The sequence below is a fragment of the Anabrus simplex genome, chromosome 5 (genome assembly GCF_040414725.1).
Source record: "Anabrus simplex isolate iqAnaSimp1 chromosome 5, ASM4041472v1, whole genome shotgun sequence".
NCBI classification, from domain to species: Eukaryota; Metazoa; Arthropoda; class Insecta; order Orthoptera; family Tettigoniidae; genus Anabrus; species Anabrus simplex.
In genome coordinates, this window is record NC_090269.1 from 443969903 (window position 1) to 443996341 (window position 26439).

General features: G+C 39.6%; 1 protein-coding gene across 1 annotated transcript in view; it reads left to right on the forward strand.

Moving 5' to 3' along the window:
• Positions 1-26439, forward strand: part of LOC136875084 (uncharacterized) — a 79845-nt gene that overhangs the window by 24292 nt on the left and 29114 nt on the right. Inside the window, exons 3-4 of the mRNA XM_067148817.2 lie at positions 1468-1548; positions 3902-3984. Coding sequence (XP_067004918.2) covers positions 1468-1548; positions 3902-3984 — 164 coding nt within the window. The remainder of the gene's footprint in view (positions 1-1467; positions 1549-3901; positions 3985-26439) is intronic.

Below are 26439 nucleotides of genomic sequence, written 5' to 3' on the forward strand. Positions count from 1 at the left end.
GGGCCTCGTCCTGGTGGCCCTCTTCCCGGCCTGATGACCCCAGGGTGGCTGATGGCTCCGCTGCGTCGCCGTCTTCTTCCTTCTCCTGGCTGGCGGCAGCGGCGGCGTCGGTCGGTCCCGGGGGTTGCTTCTCGGCGGGGGAAGAGGCCTCGTCCTGGTGGCCCTCCTCCCGGCCTGGTGACCCCAGGGTAGCTGATGGCTCCGCTGCGTCGCCGTCTTCTTCCTTCTCCTGGCTGGCGGCGGCGGCGTCGGTCGGTGCTAACGCCTGACTGCGTTCCCCGTCCTGTGGGGCGCACATCGAGGTCTGCAGCTCGACAGACGTGCTGGCAGGCTGGGCCTGGACAGCAGCCTCAGAACGCCAGGGGGCGTCCTCCTCCACTGAAGTCGCACAGTCGCGGCGCCAGAGGGCGTCATGCCCCACCTCCGTGGTGGCGTCGCTGGTCGCCGGCTGGGTGGCCAGGACTAGGTCGGTGTTAACCGCCCTATTCCTTAGCCTCCTCGGCGTCTCCCTGGTCTCCGTCGCGGCCCTGACTGCGCCGGTGTTCATCCCTGCACGCCGTCCCTCCCTGGTAGACGGATGACCTGGAACAGAGTAGAAAGCTCCTTCTCTGCGTCGCGCATCCGCTGCTGGTCGTGATGCCGGATAATGAGGCCTCCTGGTAGGAAGCTCTCGACGGCCATGGTTGTCGAGATGATCCTGCCTCCTCGGCGAGGGCGCCGCATTCTGTCCAGGACGAGGCCCCGTTCAGAAGTTACAGGGCGCCCTGGCCTGTAGTATAAGAGCAGCGCCTCGTACTCCGGATCGGTGTGGCCTTCGGAGAAGAAAAAGCCATCAGGGGGGTCGCACCCGTCCCTGTACGGCTCCGTCTCCACCTCGATCTCCGGCTCCGGCTCGGGTGCAGCGGCTCGTTGTCCTCCGCTGCCCAGCAGTAGTCCGGCGATCGCCACACGTCCGTCTTCTTCATCCTGGTACTCCTGAAAGAGAATAAGCGAGCACTGAGAAGTGCTCAGCTCAGACAAAAGCCCTTTCGAAGTCGTACTAATAAGTACAGCTGCCTGGTTAGCACTTGAAAGTACTGAGCGCCTGGCAAGGAGAGAGACAGGCACGTACGACCTCTCGCTACGACAGTCAGCTGCTGCTAGTGGGAAAATGTGATTATATATATTGTTGTATAACAATGGCTACTCGCAGAGCAAGGGCTGGAATATGTTTTTTGTTGTGTAATAATGGCGGATTGAAGAGGGAAGCCTATGATATTTATTGTTATTGTGTAATGATGGTTGCTCCTAGAGGGGTATCCAAAATGTCTGTTGTTGCGTGATGATGGCTGCTCGTAAAGGGAGGCCTGTAAATCATCATCTACTTGAGATTCCTGAGTCTCATGTCTAGACGAAATACATACCCTTTTATGATAAGCTGCCAGGTGTGTCTGAGAGATATGCTTAATATATGAACTTTTCTTGCAGGGTAACTTTGAACTTCATCCAACAATGACATATTTAAAAGAAGAAACCAAACCAGTGTTGACAGAGCCTGGACCAACACAGGTAAACACATTTGAATTAATCTATATATCTGAGAAGCCATGGCCCAATAGTGGAAATTGTAAGAAAACTACTGATCAGTTATCAAGGAGTGACCGCTTACTTTGAGACATAATTTCAAGGTCTTTGGTCAAATAGTACTTTGCTAATATTGCTAGCCAGATTTCACACCTTTGTGAAGTTGTTGTGCTAGATATTTTGTGGCACCTAGTTTCTTTGCTACTATAGATATATCAAAACTGTCAATTTGGCCCAGGTACCTTAGATACATGATTTCCTTTTCTGGCATTTGCTACTGAAGCATTTTTATTTTTTTACTTTAGCTTCAAGATAGGTTATGTTTGATTAACTTTCCTTAGTTCAGATTGATGAATTCTGCTGACTGTTGTTCTATTGATGAAATGCTTAATGACAGTTACCTACATTCAAACCTTTCTTCATTATCTGAACAGTCATGATTTACTTCTGAAAAAGAGAATCATGAAGTTTCTCTGCAGTTTGTCTCTTTCATAAATCCAAAAGATATAACCATTGTCTGTTGAATGAAAATGATAATATATGTACCCTGTTTTGCTGAAGTCTTACAGTTTACATGAAGAGAGTCCTTTTGAATAGGAGTAAAAATATTGTGAATTCCACATTGTTCACAAGTTAAGATCCTGTGAAGTTAAAGGACAATTGGAACAGCTGACCATTTCTAGGGTGAACATAGGTAGGGTAGGCAAGTTATCAATCTGGAGAGCTTCGTTTTGATGAAGACTAGTATATGTCCGCTCAGTGATCAGAAACCTCATTCGGAAGTCAAGTAATGGGAAGGAACAAGCAAGTGATAGGTCACGTCATATAAAGATAGGAACACACAAAGACAATAACAGGACAGTGTAGGAAAGAGAAAGAACGTATAGAGAAGTCAGTGGATGGCATTTTGTGAAGATGTGGAGTTTGTCCAGGTCCTTTCAGTGTTCCATCATTTCAGTTGTTCTCCCTTCCAGAGCTCTCCTGTCATGTGTATCCTATCTCTTTATATAATTATGACTTGATTTTATGTTTCATTGTTTGCAGTACTCATATTATGACAAGAGAGAGAAAGTCCACTGTGGACAGGGATACAAGGGAAACCATGAAGTTTTGGCCTACTGATGAATCTAGGAAGACAATAGGAACTAAATTAAGTTTCTTCAATTTTCATTTGAATTTGAAGAATATTAATCGCAATATATGTTGTTTTATGGCAGGCGCCCCTGATAGATTCTGATTCATTGGAATTTACTTGAAGTTATACAGATTATCTTGTACAATTTGGAGGGAATCTCTCAAAATTTCATTTGTCATACTTTGCAGAACAGAAAGGTAATCACAGTTATGCGTAGTTATGTTCTTGCACCCCAAGTCACAAAAGCGGGGCTCGTAGAGCATAGTCTTTTCTGTATCAACCTCGTGGTATTGCTTTTCATCACGCTCACATCTGACTGTTATTAATCAAGGCACCTTTTTTGGATTTCCTAACAATGTCTACAATGAACGTTTATTTAATTGAAACTTAAGTTGACGTACAGATTATGCATCTTGATTTACTTTGAATTGCTTTGTATTTCTAAAGCAGTCAGATATCATTGTTCTGAGTCCCCATTTGCAACAGAAACCAAGTACTCACAGCAGTGGGTGTCTTGGCTTCTGCTGGGAACGCCACGAATGTTGCAGTTATTTATGGCGTTCATCTATTGATGACAAGATAGTCCATTCTTTATGGATATGCAACTGTTAGATACCTTTATTTCTGTGAAAAGAGATGCACATCTGGCCACAGTGAGCTAAGCTTTTCCATGTTTCACATTTATGATCATGCCATTTCTTTCTCATTTTCTTTATATTGAGCTCATAATCATTTCCTACGTTCAGATGCCTTATACTGTTGCGAATATCTTCTGCAGAATTTCCTGAATGTTGCAAAAGAATACTTAGACTGCACTTGCCCACATAATATATCAAACATATCAAATTGGGCCACATATTTTGTTATATTTCTATTTTGATCAGGTTTCAAGAATGGCAACTTAACAAGCTTACTTTTACTGCAATTTAATTTATCTCATAAAGTTTCAGCATGGTAAGTTCCCTTTGTTATTTAGCATTGTCCCTTCTCATCAGTTGAGGGTGTTGATGTACACTCATTATAGGAATCGTTGTGTTCTTCAGTTTTAATTTGACTTTTATGGATTCAGGTTAAATTAATGATATTTTTTATCATGCAAATATGACATTTTATTGGCTGTTTCTTGTCTGTTTTTATATGTTTGTTCTTGCTGTGTCTTTACTCTATTTGTATAAAATTACTTCCCTTATTCCTTAATTATAGCCTGCTGCAGACATTAAGGATGAAATAATCATAGAAGAGCATACTACTGAGCAGTTTGTCCCACATATCGTAGAAGAAAACCAGTAAGTAGTTTCTTGTATAACCCCTTACAATTCACAACACCTGCTCTCTGTGGAGCACTGGTAGAACGTCAGCCGCTGGATCCCAAGCGCTCGGTTTAAAACCCAGCAAACATTTTTGGTGGGTGGTAATAAAGAGATCCAATCGACAGTGAATGTTGGTATGTAAAATTTATCTGGTGATATTTTTGGTGTTCCCTGGCTGAAGAGCTGAAGGTGTTCTTCAAAAAATGTCTGTAAAATTGGTGATAAATACATATTTTGGACAGAATAACATGAGTTCAGTTATAGAGGGTGTAACAAAAATGTAGTCAGAAATTGCAGCACACATTCCTCACATGTAGATCAAGAAATTATGTTATATGAGCATCGGTCTGGAAACGCTTTGTTTCCATGTTACACCTCATTGTCTCCAACTCATCATGGGAAACACACAACTACAGAACATACTACCATACAACATGCAACTCTTTCTCATAGAAGATGTTCAATATGCCCTCTGTGAGCATTGATACTTGCTTCAACCCGCCATCGTAGTGAATGTCAGATGCGCTGATGTATCTCTGGAGTATTGCGTATGATTTTGTAGCCTTCCATAATACGGGCATCTAGTCTTTGAACGTCTTGTACAGGGCTTTGATACACAAGAGCTTTCAAATTCCCCACACTTAAAAGTCCAGTGGGTTTAGGTGTGGAGAGTGTGGAGACCAGGCAGTTGGTCCACCTCAACCTATCCATCTGTCAACAGATCTGTTATTTAGAATTCGATGGACATTAACACTAAATTGCTCCTTAATGCATGAAGTACATATTTTGTTGCACGGGTAAAGGTACAACTGCAGGCAGATCAGGTAGAATGTTCTCTACGAAATTATGGTAACTTTGTTTGTTGGGGGTGAGTTATGGGTGGAAGAGCATGAGGTCCTACGAAACAGTTACCAGCAATGTCGGTCCAAACATTGGCAGAATTCTATGGTGATGACTCTCTTTGAAAGTTGCATGAGGGTTGACATCAGCTGATACATGCCGATTGTGAAAATTTATAAACTGATCTCATTAAAACAACATCTCGTCTGTGAACAGCACCATTGCACTACAATTAGAGTTGACACTTTCTTGAATAAACCATTTGCAGAAGAGTACCTGTGCAGGAAAATCACCTGCTGATGGAGCCTGCATTTGCTGGAAATGATATGGATACAGCTGGACCTCGTGTAACACTTGCCAGACAGACATGTGGTTAACATTCATTGTTGCAGCTACTTGTCTTGTTCTGACACAAGGATCGTCATCAACTGCATGAAGAATTGCCATTTCCCGTTGCGGTGTCCTCATCATTCTAGGGCTACCCCAGTCGTGAGTATCAGGCTGAAATGCTCCATGTTCTCTAAGATGACAATCAGTAGCTTAAATGTTTTCCTGTCCGGGAAACCTCTCCTGGTAAAAACATTGAGTGCAAGCACCATTGTCGTCTGGTTATCCATATATCCAATGGGCATCTGCCATCTCTACATTTGTGTACACTGCTGTTGCACGAGCCAGGTTTGTGATGAACTCTATGAACATAACCCATGTGTTTGCCAAGGTTGTACCTATCACTGGAACAGTTGATGCTACATGTAAACAAGCAGTGCCGTATGTCTCACGGCAACAGGGGCTTGTAAAACAAAAAAAACAAAACACTGATGTTGCACCTATGATAATGACACCGTAACCAACATAGCCCAGAATGCATGGTCCCCATGATTCTAATATTCTGTTCTTGTGTGTTTTCCATGTTTAATGAGTTGGAGGAAATTAGGTGTAACATGCGATTCTGCACACATGTTCATATAACATGTGTATGTATGAGGAATGCATCCTGCAATTTGTGCCATACAGTTTTGTTACAGCCTGTATAAAAGGGAGTATTTTGTTTGAAGACATATTAGTACACCGCTTCTGACTGTCATCTAGGATTCTCACGGAGTACATCATAGTCAAGTTCTACATAATTTTCAGCCCTTGAACATTATTGTTAATACAGTTCAATTACTTAGGATACGTTAGTGACTAATGTCAATAATTTAACATCTGGTAGTAGTGAATACATTTCAGTTATACCTCTCACTTATATCCTTAATTACATATTGTAACCGTAAATGCTGTAATTGTGCTAGAAGAGCTTATGATTCAACACAGGGTGTGTGCGGTACAGAAATGGAGTGCTACAGAGGGAGAGAGGTTTGTTGAAGTAATGCCTGATTCAAGGAAAACAGTTTATTAACAAAAGATCAAATTTCATATCACCTCTGTACAGAAGAAATAAGTTACTGGGAAGTGTCCTTTCCTTGTCCTACGTGTGGCAATGTTCCTTAATATCCGGCTGATACTCTCGTACTACCATTAGTTCCCTTTCTGCACCATAGAACCACAATTCCTCCCTCGATGGAAATACTAGACTTCTGGATGATCTGGAATTTCTAGAAGGTCTAGATGGTTTAGAAGTTCTAGTAGTATGGGCGTCAAGATTGGTCACATATAGGATGAACGTGAATACCCACGCTTATGCCCTGGACATATTATTTTTGGAAAGCATCTTCTGCACAGATGAGAAAGAGATATAATAATGATCTTAAACAACGTTTAAAACATGCAGAAATCGTGTACTCAAAGAATAAATCAATAAACATCACACAGTAAAATGTCGGTAGAACCTAACCCATGTTCTGAGATTAATCATTTGAAGTAAATTCTGTGCAGCCGAATGTCAATAAAATCAAACACGTAATTCAGTCATTACTTGAAAGGTAAGTAAAGGGAGTTGAATATCAGTAAAATCAAACTCATAAAATAAATAGCCAATTATGATAATGTAACTTTGTATCGTCAAATGTCAGTAAAATCGACCTAGTAAGTCCGAAGAATGTGACACTAAGTATAAGTTTTCTCTCTTGACGAATGTTGTTCCTAAGTTTCTGTACAGTTTTGAAGGCAATCACTTTGATCGGATGGAAACAAAAATGTTTTACTTGTGAGTTTAGTCCTATTCATATGTGTTAATTGAAAAATAAATTGAAGCTAACTCTGTTCATTAACTGTCCTTGGTTTGATCTCTCGTAAGGTTGATAAATACTAGTTCAAATATACATTTTGCAGTCTATCACATACGAAAATATTTCCAAGTGTTTGAGAATTATTTACACATGAGAAAATTGCAAGTCCGGTGATGAAGTTACATAGTTTAAGTTAACTTTATATGCAATCACCTGTCAATGTTTGACACTTGAGAAATTCTAAGTCTTATCACACTATTATATCAATGAGAACTGTCGAAATATTTCAGTCACTTGACGAAATACAAGTATCATTCAAAAGTCTATCACTGATCAGAACGTCTCATTCACTTTGAAATATGAGCACTTGGAAAATAAACACAAGTCTTAAAACACTCATCCTAAATAATCACTTGTAAATGTAACTGCTGGAGAAGCACAAGATGTATTATATAGCTCTCAGTTTGAGTAAAAGTCTATCACTCACGAACTGGAATACCGAAGAAAATTTATAAGTCCACTTTCAACACTGTAGAGTTAAAAGTTCCTAAACTTGCAGAAGTTAAACTGTCACTCAACACTACATAGTGACTGCCACAAGCTGACCGACCAGGTTTGACGGTGGTACTTGACACACTGATCTGCCTTGGGAATTAGTCCTCCTTATATGAAGATATCAGTAATTGTATTTTGTTGAATATCTTCATAAACTTTCATCAGATTTACACCAAACTTGGTGGAAATGGAGACAAGAAATTTGGCAACACAATGATGATGTTCTCATGATTTATTTATGATCCTAAGGAAATTGATTAGACATAGAACATCTCGAATGTTCTCTGGCTGAGGCAATCTTTCTGTCACAAGGTAAGATAGGATGTGACATCAAAAACTGCACGTCGCATAGGTACGGCATATTGCAGCTAGCTATAGGGTTGGTGCGCAGCGCACAATTCAAGTTTGAAGTGCGGGGACTTTTCCCTCAGACCAGCGTCCTGGTACATTTCCCCCTTGCCTTGGGTTAAAGGAAATTCTACAAGATTTTCTTTCTGTTAGTGTTCTCTCCTGAAGTACTTTTTCAGATTAGCTGTGTTGTAAATACCTTCAACGTTCCCATCAAGCTTAATGACCTGGTTTGCCCCGTTGTCGAGAACCTCTGAAATCTTACATGGCCCTATGTAAAGAGAACTGAACTTAGTGTAAATGCGGAGTTCAGGGTGCAAGACTGCCAGTTTCCTTATTAAGACGAAGTTGTCTACTCGAAGCGGTTATCGAAAAGTGCAGTTCCTTTGCTGATTCTTCCTAGTCCGGGCAGCGTTTTGAATTTTCTCCCTTATTGCCTCCACGTGAGTCTGGTATATGACTGCCATATCTTGAAGTGATAGTAACAACTGGTCCTACGGTCTGTCAAGTGTAAGATCCCTGTAGACTTTCATGGGTTATCCTTAATAGACTCTTAGACCGTTGAATTAACAATCCGTTGCATCACGGGTAAGACCTTGACCCACTACCATTGGTTATTCTTCTTGAGCAGCAGCTGCAGGGGTGCCACCGTCTTGGTATAGATAGGGCAGTGCTGTGGAAAGAATTGACATTATCCCAGAAGTTGCTATATATGCTTGATTTTAGTGGGCTTTGGGAAGTCCAAAATACTTTGAATCTTAGCCAGATTGGGCCTGATTCCATCCCCACTAATGAGGTGGCCTAAAAATAACACCTCCATCTTAAAGAATTCGGCCTTTTGGGTATTTATTTTTAAGTTCTTCATTTTAAGTTCAGAGAGTACTTTGTTGATGTCCTTGATGTACTCCTCTAGGAACTTGGAAACTATAAGAATATTGTCCACATAAATCATAGTGATTTCTTCAACCTCTTCTGATAGTTGATTTTCCGGAGCTCTGGTGTGTACTGCTCCTGTATTTTTGATCCCGAAGTGGAGCGGATTGAAGGCATACATAATATTTTCAAAGATAAATCCTGTAAACTTTCTACTATCTTCTGCCAGTAGAATGTGGAAGTAGGATGAAGGCATCTTCATAGTGGGAAAGGGCTTCATTCCCCTAAATTTACGAATAACATCCCGAAGTAGAGGTGAGTCATCATACTCCAACACCAATCTTGCATTTAGTACTCAGGCATCAAGACAGATACGTAAACTATCCTTGGGTTTTCTGTTAATTGCTAGGGGGTTCATGTATGGAATGACACACTTAGAAATGATACCGTCCTGTTCCATTTGTTTTATCACAGTCCTGGCTTCATCTCGATATTTCTCAGGGACTGGATATGGTCGCTTCTTGTAAGAAGAAGTGTCTTTTAACATTTAACTGATACTTAAAAGTTCTCAATGACGCCAGGTTTGTCATAAAAAATGTCATGGAATTTTGCAAAGAGTTAATGAATATTGAATTTTCACGACCGCATTGTAATCGAAATCGACTTTCAACCTATTAGTTTTCTGAAATTGGGAGGTTGTGGGTTTGAATCCCACTCTATCTGGTACATAACATTTATTCAACACGTACTAAATGTATGTAACACATCCTTATAAGTTGGAAGTCAATTTCGATCTCAAATAATTGCCGAGTTGCCTCTGCCACATGGGAGTCGAACTCTGGGTTTTGAGCCGCACTGGCGAGAAACATGAAGTCATTATGACCTTCGTTAAACTCATCCTCGATCATGAGCGCTTCCTGGCCCTCGACTGGTACCTCTTTATTGGGTCTACCCTCTTCATAATTAACTGCATCGACAGGCGGAGCATCGTTCATCTTGCCTGCGGCTTCACTCATTGGGACATCAAAACCCTGGCACTTCATAATATCACCATTTATCTGTTGTAACTCTACAGAGTTGACATTAAGAAATCACATCACGTTGGTAGGGTAGTGAATAATCCTCCATATTTTGCTAGGAATACTGATCCCAGGATGACATTGAATTTCATTTGTGTTATCTTTAAAAATATGTGTTTGAACTTGACACCTTCGATTTCAAATGTGATGAAAGCATGGAATTTGCATTCGATGTATCTGTCTGGCACGATCCCTTTAACTTTGATCTGCATAACCAGTATGAATAATACGTCATCTTTCCGCTTTAAAGTATCAATTAACCTCTCAGAAATCAATGAAGCTTGTGCCCCAGAATCAATTAAAGCAGTTACGTTAAATTTGCCCATCGTAAGGTTAATGACTGGGAGACTACGTTGAATTCTTGGCATTCTAGGTGTAGGATCTTCATATAATAACTTTGTGTCATGTAAATATCAATAGTTGACATTGGTAACACAAAGTATGATTCCACTACTCTGGTTTTCAGGCAGTCTTATTATTGCGCTATCAAAGTTTTTTTATTGTGCCCTTCGACTCAGGATTTTCTTCAGGCATCTCATTCTGTCTTCGAGCATTCTCCTGATACTCTAAGGGAGTAGAGCCTTGCAACCCTTCATCTCGGTTTCTGTTTTGGACAAAACTTGATCAGATGCTGCATTTAAGAAATCCAAAATCTTTCTATCAGGGTTTCCATGAATTCTTCATAAGTTTTAATATGGAATTTTGAAAGCAGAATACTTAGTTAGTCCTCTCCTTTCTAATAATCTGGATGCTACTCGTAATTGGCAATCAGGTTATACTCTGTTTTCCTGGAAGAATTCTTCAACATTGAGAAGGAATTCTTTCGCTGTGTACTCTTCCTTCCCGGAAAACTTCGCTGGTTTATCATCTGATAATCTTAACTCATTGGGCCCGAGCCACGGAACCGTTCCGTGCTTCGTCTCGGTGGACCAAACGCCGGACCATGGAACTGTTCCGTTGTCTCACTTTACTACATAATTCTACTTTTCCTCAAGAGATGGCAGAGTGAGTTGCATTTGTGATTTGTGTAGGGGCTCTTTCTTTGCAATGTTATATGCTCTTTGGTAATATATATCGATAGTGCGCTTGGTAATATTAGTTTGAAGTGGGCTATCTCTACCTTTGAACTTCGCTTGTAAACAAGATGGCTGCCAGCATAGAACTGATATTTACAGATATATAACCCCTTTTAGGAAGTAATGATGATTAGGAATGTGATTTTTTCAGTGAAATTAGTAGTAATATTAGTACTAGTGTGAGCATTGCTCCTGAATAACAAATAGATGTGGAAATCGAAGAGAAAGTGCAAAGAGAAAACTGGGTTACAGCTCAGCAGGCGGACTGAGTAGGCCTACGGTCCCATGATGCTAATAAAATAAAGTGTTTTACTGTATTCCTTGTTCTGCAGTTTGTGGTATGGAAGCCTTTTGTGTTTATGTGTATTTAAATCTTTAATGGTCTTGTAACTAAGAAATTTCTCATGATATGAAGCGCCACTATATTTCCTCCAAAATAATCCCAGCGCCAATGCAGTTTCAATCCAACAAATATGCCGGGCTCAATGGGTTAAGACGGGAGAAATATTAGAAGTTTCTCCGCCAACCCCCTGAAAATTAGATGCTGATATCACCTTTTCCATTTGAGACACTTTGCTGTCAATTGTCTCTATCTCTCCTTGCAACTCGATCTTAATAGTCTTGACTTGTCAACGGATAGAGTTTTCCACATCTTGGATTTCCCTTTTGAGATCCTGTTTTACTTCGTCGACATCGAGGCCTGTGCGAGTGATTTGAGTTTGCACGCTGTCTAGGTAAGATGTTAAATGTTTGTGTGTTTCCTCCTGCCATGTTTTAATTAAATTGACTATTACTTATGTTATGGGAACTATTTTTAAAGGGTTCATTGATATTATCCTGGATAGAGGCTAATTTAGCTTTTGCCTGCAATGACTGACCATGAGATACTTTGAAGTCTGCCTTCAAACTTTTGACTTCCGTAGTTAGCTTCTGTGAAGAAGGAAAGGCGGCTTTCAAGTCTTCAACAATCTGAAGATTAATGTCTTCCCTTATAGCTTCTAAGTCACAGATGAGGCATTTATTTATTTCTGTGGTCTTAGAATTCATTTTCGTTCTAAGTTAGTATTTACTTCAGCAAACATGGTGTCGATTATTTCTGTTATTTGTGTGATATGACAATCTAGATTGACCGTAGTCACCGCATTAGACATTTTAATACGAGCTTCTAAATTAACACCGAGTTGATTGGTAGAGGCATTAGTTTCATTGATACGAGCTTCTAAATTAGCATTAGACTCTTCTAAATTAGCACTTAGTGTAGCGTTAGACTCATTAATGCGAGCATCTAAATGGGCATTTGACTCGCTTATTGGTCATCCTAGGTTAGTATTAGACTCAATAATTTGTTCATTAAGGTTAATTTTTACAGCTTCTATGGCAGCTAAGATATTCTCCATTTTATGGGTATTGTATTTGACCAATAAAACAACAATGAAATTATCAATCACTTGGGTAAAATTCAAATGTCACCATTAATGTTCAATGGTTGACAGTTTATAATGAATTTCACTCAAATACTTAAATATCTTCAAACTGTTTACCACACAAGATATCAAAGCTTGAAAAATGTCTCGTACTATTAATATTATGTCACTTCCTAGAATATTAAGTTTATTTCTTGCATAAAAGTTCACTAGAATGTTAAACAAACATTATTTTTCATTATGCCAAGTAAATCACTATTGGAAGGGATCTTGACTAAGTTCAAATGATGATAGTGGCGTTATTTTATAAGTTACTGTATTGAGTTACACACAATTTGGGTACTATTTTTATGTCAGTGCACTCCAGTTGATGCCTAACACGGCTGCGGTGCCATTTATATTACTTCTCTCTCCTCTGTAACCGTAAATGTTGTACTTGGTCTAAATGAGCATAAGATTCAATGCAGGGCATGTATGGTAGTGAACTGGAGTGTTACAAAGGGAGAGAGGTTTGTTGAAATAATGTCTGATTCTAGGAAAACTGAGTTTATTAACAAAAGTTCAAATTTCATATCACCTCTGTACAGAAGAAAGGGCAATGTCCTTTCATTGTCCTACAGCTGGCGATGTTCCTTTAAATCTGGCTGCTACTCTTGTAACACCATGGGTCCCGTCTCTGCACCATGGAATGTGATTGGTCAAATACAAAACTTATAAAATGGAGAATACCTTAGCTGCCATATAAGCTTTAAAAATTAGCTTTAATGAACAAATTATTGAGTCTAGAACTAACTTAGGATGACCAATAAGCGAGTCTAATGGTCATTTAGATTCTCGCATTAATGAGCCTAACGCTATGCTAAGCGCTAATTTAGAAGCTCGTATTAATGAGTCTAATGCCGCTACTAATCAACTCGGCGTTAATTTAGAAGCTCATATTAAAGTGTCTAATGCGGCGACTACTGCCAATCTAGAGGGCAGTATCACGCAAATAACAGAAATAATCAACACCACATTTGCTGAAGAAAATACTAACTTAGAACGTAGGTGTAAGGGAAGACTGTTGAAGACTTGAAAGCTGCCTTTCCTACTTCCTGAACGTAGACTTGCTAAAACTGGTTCTGAAATTGAAAAAAAGACTTTCAGAAACCAATGTGAAAATGAATTCTAAGTTTCTGGAAATAAATGAACCCTTCACCTGTGACTTAGAAGCTGTAAGGCTAATTAATCACACTCGCACTCACTCAACACAAGACAAGCAGACACTGATATAAAGGCCAGAAAACAGACACAACAAATAAATACTGTAGATGACTCTACAAAAGATCACAGTATTAATGTTAATGTTCTATAACTCTCATTGAACACAGGACAAGTACGTACTGATTTTAAAAACACATGCAAAAAAGAAACACTGTACGTGACTTCACTACAGAAGCAAGCGCTGGTGGTTCACAGAGTGAGGGACTACAGATCAACACAGAAGAAGGCAATGAAGCAATGGATGTTCCTGCCATTGTACTTCTTCCCTATGAATGTATTTATGAAAAATAAAATGTTATGTATTTATTTTAATATCTCATGAGCAAATATGCCTCATCCTTTTGATCTATCTTTCAGAATACTTTATGAAATACAGTATAATATCCTTTAATTGCGAGGAATTATGGGTGTCTCAGACGGTTATGTTCACACGTTATAGGTCTGTAAGATCGATGCTATTTTCTTAATGTGGTATGAGCCATAGTTCAAAGAAAGTGACACTTGGCATGAGTTGAAGTTTTCTCACTTGACAGATATTCCTAAGTTTTTACACAGTTTTGAAGGCAATCACTTTGATCAGATGGAAACGAAAATATTTTACTTGTAAAATTAGTTCTGTTCATATGTGTTAATTGAGAAATAAATTGTAACTCTGTTCAATAACAGTCCTTGGTTCCATCACTCATAAGGTTGATAAATACAAGTTCAAATATACAGTTGGCAGTCTATCACCTACGAAAATATTTCCAAGTGTGTGAGAATTATTTACACACGAGAAAATTGCAAGTCCGGTGATGAAGTTACAGAGTTTAAGTTAACATCATATGCAATGTTTGGCACTTGAGAAATTCTAAGTCTTATCGCACTAGTATATCAGTAAAAACTGTCAAAATATTTCAGTCTCCTTCAAAATACAAGGGGCATCACCGTTCACTGATCAAAACGTCTCATTCATTTTGAAATATAAGCACTTGGAAAATTAACACGTCTTAAAACACTCATCCTAAATAATCACTTGTAAATGTAATTCTTGGTGAAGCACAAGTTGTATTATATCACTCTCAGTTTGAGTAAAAGTCTATCACTCACAAACTGGAATACCGAAGAAAATTAATACCATAAGTCCACTTTCAACACTGTAGAGTTAAAAGTTCCTAAACGTGCAGAAGTTAAACTGTCACTCAACAGTACATCGCAATTGCCATGAGGTGACCAACTGGGCTCAACCGTGGTACTTGACACACTGATCTGCCTTGGGAAGTAGCCTTCCTTATATATGCAAATAGTGAAAATAGCAGTAATTGTATTTCGTTGAATATCTTTCTAAGCTTTTCGGCATAGAACATTTTGAATGTTCTCTGGCTGATGCAATCTTTCTGTCACAAGGTGAGGTAGGATGTGACATCTTAAGCTGTACCTCGCATATGGACTGCATGCTGCAGCTAGCTGTTGAGTTGGCGCACAGCATGTAATTCAAGTTCGAAGTGCGGAGACTTTATTTCGAACCAGCATTCTTGCTACAGTATTGAACTATGAACCTCTGATTTTCATCCTGGAAGGAAAATATCTTCTTCACTTTATACCTACAATTTAAAAACAGACTGTGCTACTATGTATGGGATGTTAAGGGGCATCAAATGGGAGGAACTGAACAATTTAGCGAATATTTGCACAGCAGTAAGTTACTTCTTTGAACAAATAAACTTAGTATTGCAGCATATTGAATTTAAACAAAACCCTTCATATCTTTGTTGGTTGAATGAAGGCATTATTAGTATTTTAACGTTAAGAGGGTATCATAGGAAAAGATTACACTCATGTTCCACAAAGAAAATTACATAAAAAATTGGAACATTAAGTAAATCATCGATTGAGACAGTATATAACTCTACATCAAACATACAGAGGAACTCTGAATAAAAATTCTAAACCGTTATGAAATTTTGTTAGAAACAAGAAGGCAAAGGATATATCCCTGTATCAGTACTTGAAGTCCGGAAGTACTTCTTTAAACTCTAATAAGGGTATTTCAGATAGATTTGCTGATAATGTTAAATCTGAACTCAAATTGGGAACTCTTTCAAAGAGGACAAACCCCAATTCGCTGGCTGAAATATTATATGCAGTTCCATATTTGTTGAGTATCACTATTGTTATGGAAAAAGAAGGTGACAATGCTCTTCACACAGTAAAACACCAGAAATGTACTGGCCCTGCTGGCATTCCTCAAGCTGTAATTAGGTCATGTTGTGAAGTTTTAAAACACCCTGCTAACTATCTAGTTCAATCTCATTTGTAACAACTGCAAATTTTCTGACATATGGACACTTTCCAAGGGTTGTCTCATTTCTGAAACAGGAGATATTCTTCACATAGAAAAATATAGACCCGTAGCAATCATTTCTGTGGCAGCAAAAATATTCAAACAAGTCCTTTATGAAATAATAAGTCACATAAAACTGTGGAATACAGTTTCCTTCAAATGCCTTAGCAAGCTGTCATCAGGTTCATGCTATTTGTACAAATTTTTCCAAGGCAAATGACCATGTTAAAAGTACTATACTGTCATAAAAGCTTTTGGCTCTAGTTTTCTCAGATATAATTTTGGAATAAATTACATCTTACTTATGCAAAAGGAAGCAATATGCAGTTTACCATAATGTTCAGAAAAAGCTCTTACATTCTCTTACATTCTCTTTACTAAAAAAAGTGGGGTGTCTTTATTTCAAAATAAGATATTTTTACAATAATTTATTACACAAATTTCAATTGACAAGCCTCTGTTCAAGGAGAACCATTGCCAACAGACTTTTTTATACAAAATATTAAAAAGAATATAATGGATGAGGATTAAATTTATTAATTTTAATGTTAGAGTGAATTTTATTCATCTTCACATAATGATCTGTATATAACTTCATGGTTTCTTTCGTAATTTGTTCGATCTGGCTCAGTCCTACGGTATCTGAAGGTGCTCAAATATGTCAGCCTCATGTCAGTAGGTGTACTGGCAAGTAATAAAACTCCTATGGGACTAAATTCTGGCACATCGGCATTCCTGAAAACCATAAAAGTAGTTAGTGGGACATAAATCTGTAACATTATTATGTCCTGTAACTAATTTGGACTCTAGTATACCTGTGAAATACTTCAAGAAGGATTTAACAGAAATATTTCTAATGTAAGTGACTAAGTACAGAATTTTTTGTCAATATATTTAATGATTTGACAGAATATTTGTGTTGATTTTTGTAATTTATTACTCCTAACTGGTGTGCAGACATCCCAAAGAGAATTTCTTAGCGTTTCTTCATTTGTATTGCATTAATTTTTAATTTGGTTTGTGTCATACAATCTTATGAACTATTATACAGTCATCTAATTTTAATTTCCTGTTTACCTCTACAAACTATGTGATTGGAAATTTGTTGTATTTTTTCTTCTTCTAATAATTCAGTCTTTAAATCAATAAAATTAGTTAAAAATCAGCTCTAGACACCCAAGAGAGATTGAGATTATTCTGGTATGTAGCAGGCCTGGAGTAAAATATTATGTCAGAATTGACAAGCAGGCAGGCAGATGGCATGAAATTATGATGCCTGCAAGTGGTAGCTGAGGTCATACATTATTCACTTCCATGGCCATCTCTGTAAACTAGTCACTTTTGTCATTTTATTCCTGTTTTTACAAGACCATATTTTAACTCTTAGTTACTTAACACATTGGAGACTTAGTGGGAGTGTGTTTCGGCGTGGGGAAACAGCACAGACTGACTGCACCCAAAGCTAACTCGGGCCCGCATATTTATTACATTGTCAACACGGCCAGAACGAGAATCGGTCGCAAACTATGTATACCAGCTTGATGATGATGACGATGATGATGATGCTTGTTGTTTAAAGGGGCCTAACATCGAGGTCATCAGCCCATACCAGTTTGTAGAACTTTTATGCACTCATGTCCTCTGTCGTAGTTTACTCAAACTTAAAGCAGCTTAATTTTGCACATGTTTGCTTCTACACTCCATGCTTCCAGCCTTGCTTCCAGCTGCTCAAGGCACACGCTTTCAGAGTTTTGTTCACATCATGCTAAGTGTTTACACTGTGATGAGTGGATCATTGAATAAATGTGGAATTGTGGAGATGTTAGAAGAGATTTTTGATGACAGTGATTCAAAAGAACAGGTACATGAGTAGATAATTCAGAGCTAGACCCTGATGTTAGTGATAGAGGTATGTATAATGTATTCTATCATACTCTACCAAGGTTTGATTTTGCATAAATACATACATTATCATTATAGACTGTTATGCCTTTCAGCGTTCAGTCTGCAAGCCTCTGTGAATTTACTAAACGTCGCCACAATCCTCGATTTGCAACTAGTGTTGTGGCCTCATTTAGTTCTATACCTCCTATCTTTAAATCGTTAGAAACCGAGTCTAACCATCCTCGTCTTGGTCTCCCTCTACTTCTCTTACCCTCCATAACAGAGTCCATTATTCTCTTAGGTAACCTATCCTCCTCCATTCGCCTCACATGACCCCACCACCGAAGCCGGTTTATGTGTACAGCTTCATCTATCGAGTTCATTCCTAAAATAGCCTTTACCTCCTCATTCCGAGTACCCTCCTGCCATTGTTCCCACATGTTTGTACCAGCAATCATTCTCGCTACTTTCATGTCTGTTACTTCTAACTTATGAATAAGATATCCTGAGTCCACCCAGCTTTCGATCCTGCAAAGCAAAGTTGGTCTGAAAACAGACCGATGTAAAGATAGTTTCGTCTGGGAGCTGACTTCCATCTTACAGAATACTGCTGATCGCAACTGCGAGCTCACTGCATTAGCTTTACTACACCTTGATTCAATCTCACTTACTATATTACCATCCTGGGAGAACACACAACCTAAATACTTGAAATTATCGACCTGTTCTAGCTTTGTATCACCAATCCGACATTTGATCCTGTTGAATTTCTTACCTACTGACATCAATTTAGTCTTCGAGAGGCTAATTTTCATACCATACTCATTGCACCTATTTTCAAGTTTCAAGATATTAGACTGCAGGCTTTCGGCACAGTCTCCCATTAAGACCAAGTCGTCAGCATAGGCCAAACTGCTTACTACATTTCCACCTAACTGAATCCCTCCCTGCCATTTTATACCTTTCAGCAGATGATCCATGTAAACTACAAATAGCAAAGGTGAAAGATTACAGCCTTGTCTAACTCCTGTAAGTACCCTGAACCAAGAACTCATTCTACCATCAATTCTCACTGAAGCCCAATTGTCAACATAAATGCCTTTGATTGATTTTAATAATCTACCTTTAATTCCATAGTCCCCCAGTTTGGCGAACATCTTTTCCCTCGGTACCCTGTCATATGCTTTCACTAGATCTATGAAACATAAACACAACTGCCTATTCCTCTCGTAGCATTTTTCAATTACCTGGCGCTTACTGAAAATCTGATCCTGACAGCCTCTCTGTGGTCTGAAACCACACTGGTTTTCATCCAACTTCCTCTCAACGACTGATCGCACCCTCCCTTCCAGGATGCCAGTGAATACTTTGCCTGGTATACTATCAATGAGATACCTCGATAGTTGTTGCAATCCTTCCTGTTCCCTTGCTTATAGATAGGTGCAATTACTGCTTTTGTCCAATCTGAAGGTACCTTACCAACCCTCCATGCTAATTTTACTACTCTATGCAGCCATTTCATCCCTGCCTTCGCACTATACTTCACCATTTCAGGTCTAATTTCCTCTATTCCTGCTGCCTTATGACAATGGAGTTTATTTACTATCCTTTCCACTTCCTCAAGCATTATTTCACCAACATAATTTTCTCCTCCCCATGGGCTTGGCTGTTTGCAACACCACCATGATGATTTCCTTTTACATTGAGAAGATGTTCAAAATACTCCCTCCACCTCTCCAGTGATTCCCTGGGATCTATTAAGAGTTCACCTGAATTACTCAAAACACTGTTCATTTCCTTTTTCCCTCCCTTCCTAAGATTCTTTATTAATGTCCAGAAAGGTTTCCCTGCTGCTTGACCTAGCCTTTCCCGGTTATTACCAAAATCTCCCCATGACTTCTTTTTGGATTCAACAACTATTTGTTTCGCTCTGTTTCATTCATCTACGTACCAATCCCTGTCTGCCTCTGCCATGTTTGGAGCCATTTCTGATAAGCCTTCTTTTTTACGTTTACAGGCTGCTCTCACTTCATCATTCCACCAAGATGTTCGCCTTTTCCCATCTTTACACACTACAGCATCCCTGTATGCCACCCATTCACTTTCTTCATCCTGAACCTGCATACTGTCTACTGTTCGAAACTTCTCACTAATCATATCCATGTACTTCTGTCTAATTTCCTCGTCCTGGAGATTTTCTACCCTTATTTGTTTGCAGACAGACTTCACTTTCTCTACCCTAGGCCTAGAGATACTTAGTTCACTACAGATCAGATAGTGGTCTGTATCATCGAAAAATCCCCGAAAAACTCGTACATTTCTAAAAGATTTCCTGAATTCAAAGTCTGTTAAGATATAGTCTATTATGGATCTGGTACCCCTAGCCTTCCATGTGTAGCGGTGAATAGCCTTATGCTTGAAGAATGTATTCGTAACAGCTAAACCCATACTAGCACAGAAGTCCAGCAAACGCTTCCCATTCCCATTAGCTTCCATATCTTCCCCACGTTTACCAATCACCCTTTCGTATCCTTCAGTTCTATTACCAACTCTCGCATTGAAATCGCCCATTAGCACTATTCTATCCCTGCTGTTGACCCTGACCAGAATGTCTCTCAATGCTTCATAAAACTTGTCAACTTCATCCTCATCTGCACCCTCACATGGTGAATACACGGACACAATACATGTCCTAATTCCTCCCACTGACAAATCTACCCACATCATTCGCTCATTTACGTGCCTAACCGAAATTATGTTGCAATGGTATTCCTGATAAAGAGCCCTACCCCTGACTCTGCCCTTCCCTTTCTAACATCCGTCAAGTATACTTTATAATCTCCTATCTCTTCCTCCTTATCCCCCCTTACCCGAATATCACTTACTCCTAGCACATCCACATGCATCCTCTTTGCTGACTCAGCCAGTTCTATTTTCTTTCTTCCATAAGCCCTATTAATATTGATAGCTCCCCATCGAATTCCATTTCGTTCGCCAAGTTGTTTCCAAGGAGTCCCTCGCCTGTCAAAAGGGAGTGGGACTCCATTACTCCCATAGATCCGAGGCTTGCTTAAAGTGTTCTGAGCTCGGTAAATTCATGAAGCAGGATGTTGCCCTACTTGCACATAGTCCAAGTGAGGAACTCTCCTCTAACTCGTTATGGACCACTGGTGAATTGTATAGTCCTAGCCGCCTGAGCACAAGGAGGGCCAGGACTCAGAATATGTCAGAGATGCTCACTCCTTTTCCATAGCAACTGGTATCCCGACTCTCAGGACCACTTACTAGGCCACTCAGCCGTTGCCCATGGTTCACGAAGTAGGACGTGACTACAGTAACCCACAAACATGGTAAATATCTATATCTATTAAATTACTTAATTCTATTCCTCTCCTTACAATACTTCTACAGTTCAACACTAACAATTTTATGTCATCCCTACTTGATTTCCAGTTCTCTGCTCCCTTATCACCGCTCCCTAGTCCATCCCGTTTCCCTGAATGTACCTCCCTATTACCCTTCCAAACAAATTTCCTAACTTATACGTACCACTGCGGTTTAAATGAAGGCCATCTGAGCGCAGATCCCTATCTCCTACCCACCCATTAGGATCTAGAAATTTCACTCCCAGTTTCCCACATACCCTCTCCATAGTCTCATTTAAATCCCCAATCACCCTCCAGTCAGTATCCCTTCTACACAGTATTCCACTAATAACAATCTCCGCTTTCTTAAACTTCACCCGTGCTGCATTTACCAGATCCCACACATCTCCAACTATGTTGGTACTTATATCGGCTTGCCTTACGTTGTTAGTACCAACGTAAAACACTACCACCTTTTCTTCCCCTCCTCCCTCTCTTCTACTTTCCTCAACATCTGCGTCAACCTAATTCCTGGATAACACTCTACCCTGGTACCCTTTCCTCCACACACTTTCCCCACGTGTCTAACGATGGAATCCCCGATGACCAGAGCCTCAAACCTACCCACATCATTTGATCCCCTCCCCTCCTGGTCAGTCCTATCTTTCCTGATAGCTGCAGAAGCTACTTCCTCCTCCCTTTTCTCCTTCCCACGACCCTGTTCCACCTGTCTTTTCCTATCCTCTACTCTACATTCTCCTTTCCTACCTTTTCCCATCCTCCTACTTCCACACATCTCAGTAACAATTCCCTGTCCCTCATCTTCCCTCTGTTGTTCTACTTGGAGTGACTCGTACCGATTTCGCACAGGCACCTCTCCTGAATTCTGATCCTGAATAGAGCCCGTAGCCTGCAATCTCCTTCCCCTTAGAACATTAGACCACATGTCTTCTACAACTCCTCCCTTTCCTTCCCCTTCCTCTTGTACACCTACTGTAACCTGTACATTGTTTGAGGGAGTCCTATATTCCTTCCTGTCTTCTGTGAGAATCCTAATTATCTCCCTCAAACTTTCCAACTCCTCCCTCATACCCCTCAATGCCTCGCCACACCCACAGTAAGTACACTCACGCTCCTTAGCCATTCTTTATGGGAAAAAAATGAAATTAATAATAAAATAACTTATTTGCAAAGAATAAATGAACGGAGGGATATATTGTCTGGGATAGTACACAACAATAAGGTATTTAATATACGACTACACTACAATACTACTTAGTCGTGCTCTATTTTTTTTATCCTACAACCCCTGACGGGATAAAAACTGCTGTTAATTACTGAATATCGAAAGTAATAGCCTACACAAGAACTACGCAATTCCAAACTGCAATTAAGCCTATTCTAATTACAACAACAGTACTTTAGTAAGAGTTTCTACGGATACCTCTACTACACCAGTACTACACAAATATTTTACAATAATAAAATAATCACCCTAAATTCTAATAGGACATTACTCGTATACTACTGTACAGTACACTATAGTAATTTTAAACTACTTTCAGACGTATCCTAATTACGATACCGGTACCGTACCGTATGTCACTACTAAGCACAACAGAAATGAAATTTGCAAGAACTACTGTACCCAAAGATGACCAACGAAGCTAAATGCTCAGACAAATTATTATTAGTATTACGGTCTAATAGATACACACGAAAAATAACACAAGAATATAGCAGGCAAGGTACGGAACTATCTAAATGTACTGTATATATACTACAATGTATCTACACTACACTGCGTTCGGTTAAATGCTTAAGTATCGAAAGGATTGCCGTACACGAATATAACTGGCAAGATACTATCTAATATATTATACCTTATCTTCACTACAATTCTACTGAAATGTGGTTATGTGATTTTTACAGCTGGTGGATTACTATTATTTTCCCTACTCCACGGGACGGAGAATAAAAGTGTTTTTAATTAGGCCTACTGAAAAAGACGAGGTTGTCTACAGTAATTTCTCAAATATTTCTATCAAAACTACTACTACTACTCCAGGGACTTGAACTGCAATTAACCTGCTACATGATAGGTACTTCCTTGTTACTATGCAGAGGCATATGATGCATTGGATGAGGAGGTCCAATTGTATCTAGTGTACTTCAAACTACTGTACAGGAATGGTGAATAAGTGAAGAGCCTGTGTTTTCCCAACATGTCCATAAGACCTGTTTAATTCGTATTCTGCTCAGGGATTGTCTCTTCAAGCAGACCTGTTTGTCTGAAGTAAATATTGTTCATACCGAGTCTGATTTACTACTCCCCCATTTGTTTCACTCTCATTAGTTGGCAGTACTGCAGAAATGAATGTTGAGCTTCATGGGTTTCATTGCTCTGGCCCCACTAGCAAGGGAGTGGCTGCGTTGTTTGGGTCACGTTGCTCTCAGCTTGCATTCGGGAGATAGTGTGTTCAAACCCCCCTTTGGCAGCCGTGAAGATGACTTTCCGTTTTCATACCAGGCAAATGCTGGGGCTGTACCTTAATTTAGGCCATGTCACTTCCCACTCATAGCCCTTTATTATCCATCGTCGTCATAAGACCTATCTCTTGGTGCAACGTAAAGCAAATTGGAAAAAATCTCTCCCTAATTCCTCACGAAGCCAGCGCCCAGGTAAACATTATGCTCGTGGTAGGCAATGCAGTGTCATTTTGCGTGCTGCCTATTTACAATTTAAGTCGTTCAGAGGCAGATTGATTAGCAGTGACTTTGGTTAGTGCATGTGTGAATCGCAGATGTGTTGTTGGATATTTGGGTCACACTGCTATCAGTAGTTGACTGATTGTACACTTCAGTAAAATCACATATAAATATTAATAGTCCTGAGTGATGGACATTTACTTTGAAATTCTTTACATTCCTTTATTAATACTCTTTGAGGATTCGTTCTATATTTGACTTGCATTTACTTGTAAATTACAACTAATTATGGGATTTACATGAGTAATCCATGATAACTGATACATTGGTAATCAAATACATTTCCAACATTTGAATCTACACTTCCACTTATTGTGGTTTCACACGAGCGAGACTTGAGCAACTTTAACACACAAATCTCCCAAAGCACTGATTTGTAAGATGAATATGGAGATCATCTACAAACAAGAAATTAGGTCTGGACCCCTGACAATCAACATAGAACTCAGCATAATACATGAGGACGTGACACAAGCCATGAAAAAAAAGGAATGTAAAAAGCACACTCAGTATATTTCCTTGAAGACAGTCGGCGGACTTTGAACGTATGTCCGCCAGCAAATACATACCGTAATCTATGTATCTCTCAACGTCCTTATTCAATAATGCCGCTAGAATTATCAATATGTTTATAATTCTGGTCCTTGACCTTCAAATGGGGCAGAACATTCATAATTAATTTTATTTGCTTTAAGTCGCACTAACTACTTTTACGGTCTTCGGAAATGCCGGGGTGCCGGAATTTAGTCCCGCAGGAGTTCTTTAACGTGTCAGTAAATCTACCGACACGAGGCTGACGAATTTGAGCACCTTCAAATACCACCGGACAGAGCCACTCAGAACATTGCGAAGACTTCTAATAGTCGGTGGGGTTGGTTACTACTACAAGATGGGCAATGGCATTTCATTCATTTTGCTTCAAAGAATGCCTTAAAACGTCCCTTCCCGGGTTTCCCCTTTCTTAAGAGGTTCTGTCGTAAATACTACAGAACATTGCCCCCTCACTAGACTTGTCTGGCAGCTCCATCAGCTGTCTGCAAGAAACAAATACCAAGCACATATGGCTTCCTATAAACTCATAAAAAGCCCTTAAATAGTACATTACCGAACTCGATAGTTGTAGTCGCTTAAGTGCGGCCAGTATCCAGTATTTGAGAGATAGTAGGCTCAAACCCCAATGTCGGCAGCCCTGAAGATGGCTTTCCGTGGTTTCCCATTTTCACACCAGGAAAATGCTGGGACTGTACATTAATTAAGGCCACGGCCGCTTCCTTCCCACTCCCAGCCCTTCTCTGTCCCATCGTCGCAATAAGACCTGTCTGTTTCGGTGCGACGTAAAGCAACTAGCGAAAGAAAATAGTACATTAAAAATGGATCAATCCTTTTCAGTCTTTAATCATCCCTTTTTATCACCGGTCCTGCAACACATAATATTATTTGGGCAACGACCACATTCTGTTCACTACCCCCTCAGGAATTCTGCATTTTAGCCCAAACCCTTCTCGTAAATAAACACTCACAAGCATCTCAGATATTATACCGTCCAACTAACCTCTATCATCTGGCAACCAAATTTGCATATTCATTCAACCATAACATCTACGCATAGGATAATAACGTTGGGAAGATGGTGATGTCCTACGTACTCCCATTTGATCCTTGAGATACACAACGAGGTCTCCACATAACAGATTTCATAATCAGATAATTAACCTGCATAAGAAGTATTAATTCTACAGATTATCAGACATCTTCCCATGCACGCATTTTGCTGGATTCGAATGCCTGCATCTACATTGTCCTGAGACACAATGTGTATGCTGACATGTTACTTGGAAAACTGAAGGCTGTCAGAGCACGATTGCTTGGATACATTCCTATCGTCACGGACGCCAACAATGTGTGAAAGGTAATAATGGAGTCGTTTTGTCGTGACGCCAAGTGAATTGAGGAGTCCCTTAAGGCTCTGTACTTGGACCTCTTCTTTTCGCACTCCTTGTGAATGACATATCATCGAATTTAAGACATTGCGAATACCACATGTACGCTGACGACCTTCAACTCTACACAGACTCTACAACACGAGACTTTCAGTAAAATATAGACTTACTAAACATTGACTTACAGGCTGTTAGTGAATGGTCTAATGCCCACGGCCCGCAATTGAACCCTACAAAGTTACAAGTAATCCTCTTGGCCATCAAAATCAAAGGACAAGTATTAGTAAGCGTCCATTGCCCAGAGGAATCCTTCAGAATGTTCCAGTTCCTTTTGTACCACAAGTGAATAACCTCGGCGTATCATGGACGAACGCATGACTTGGTCTGGACATATCTTACACATCTGCCAAAATGATTTCTTTGCTCTTCGTTCTTTATGTAAATATAAATGTATGTTTCCAATAAACCTTTAACAGAAATTAATTGAAGCTATTGTAATGCCACATTTTGACTATTGTGATGTT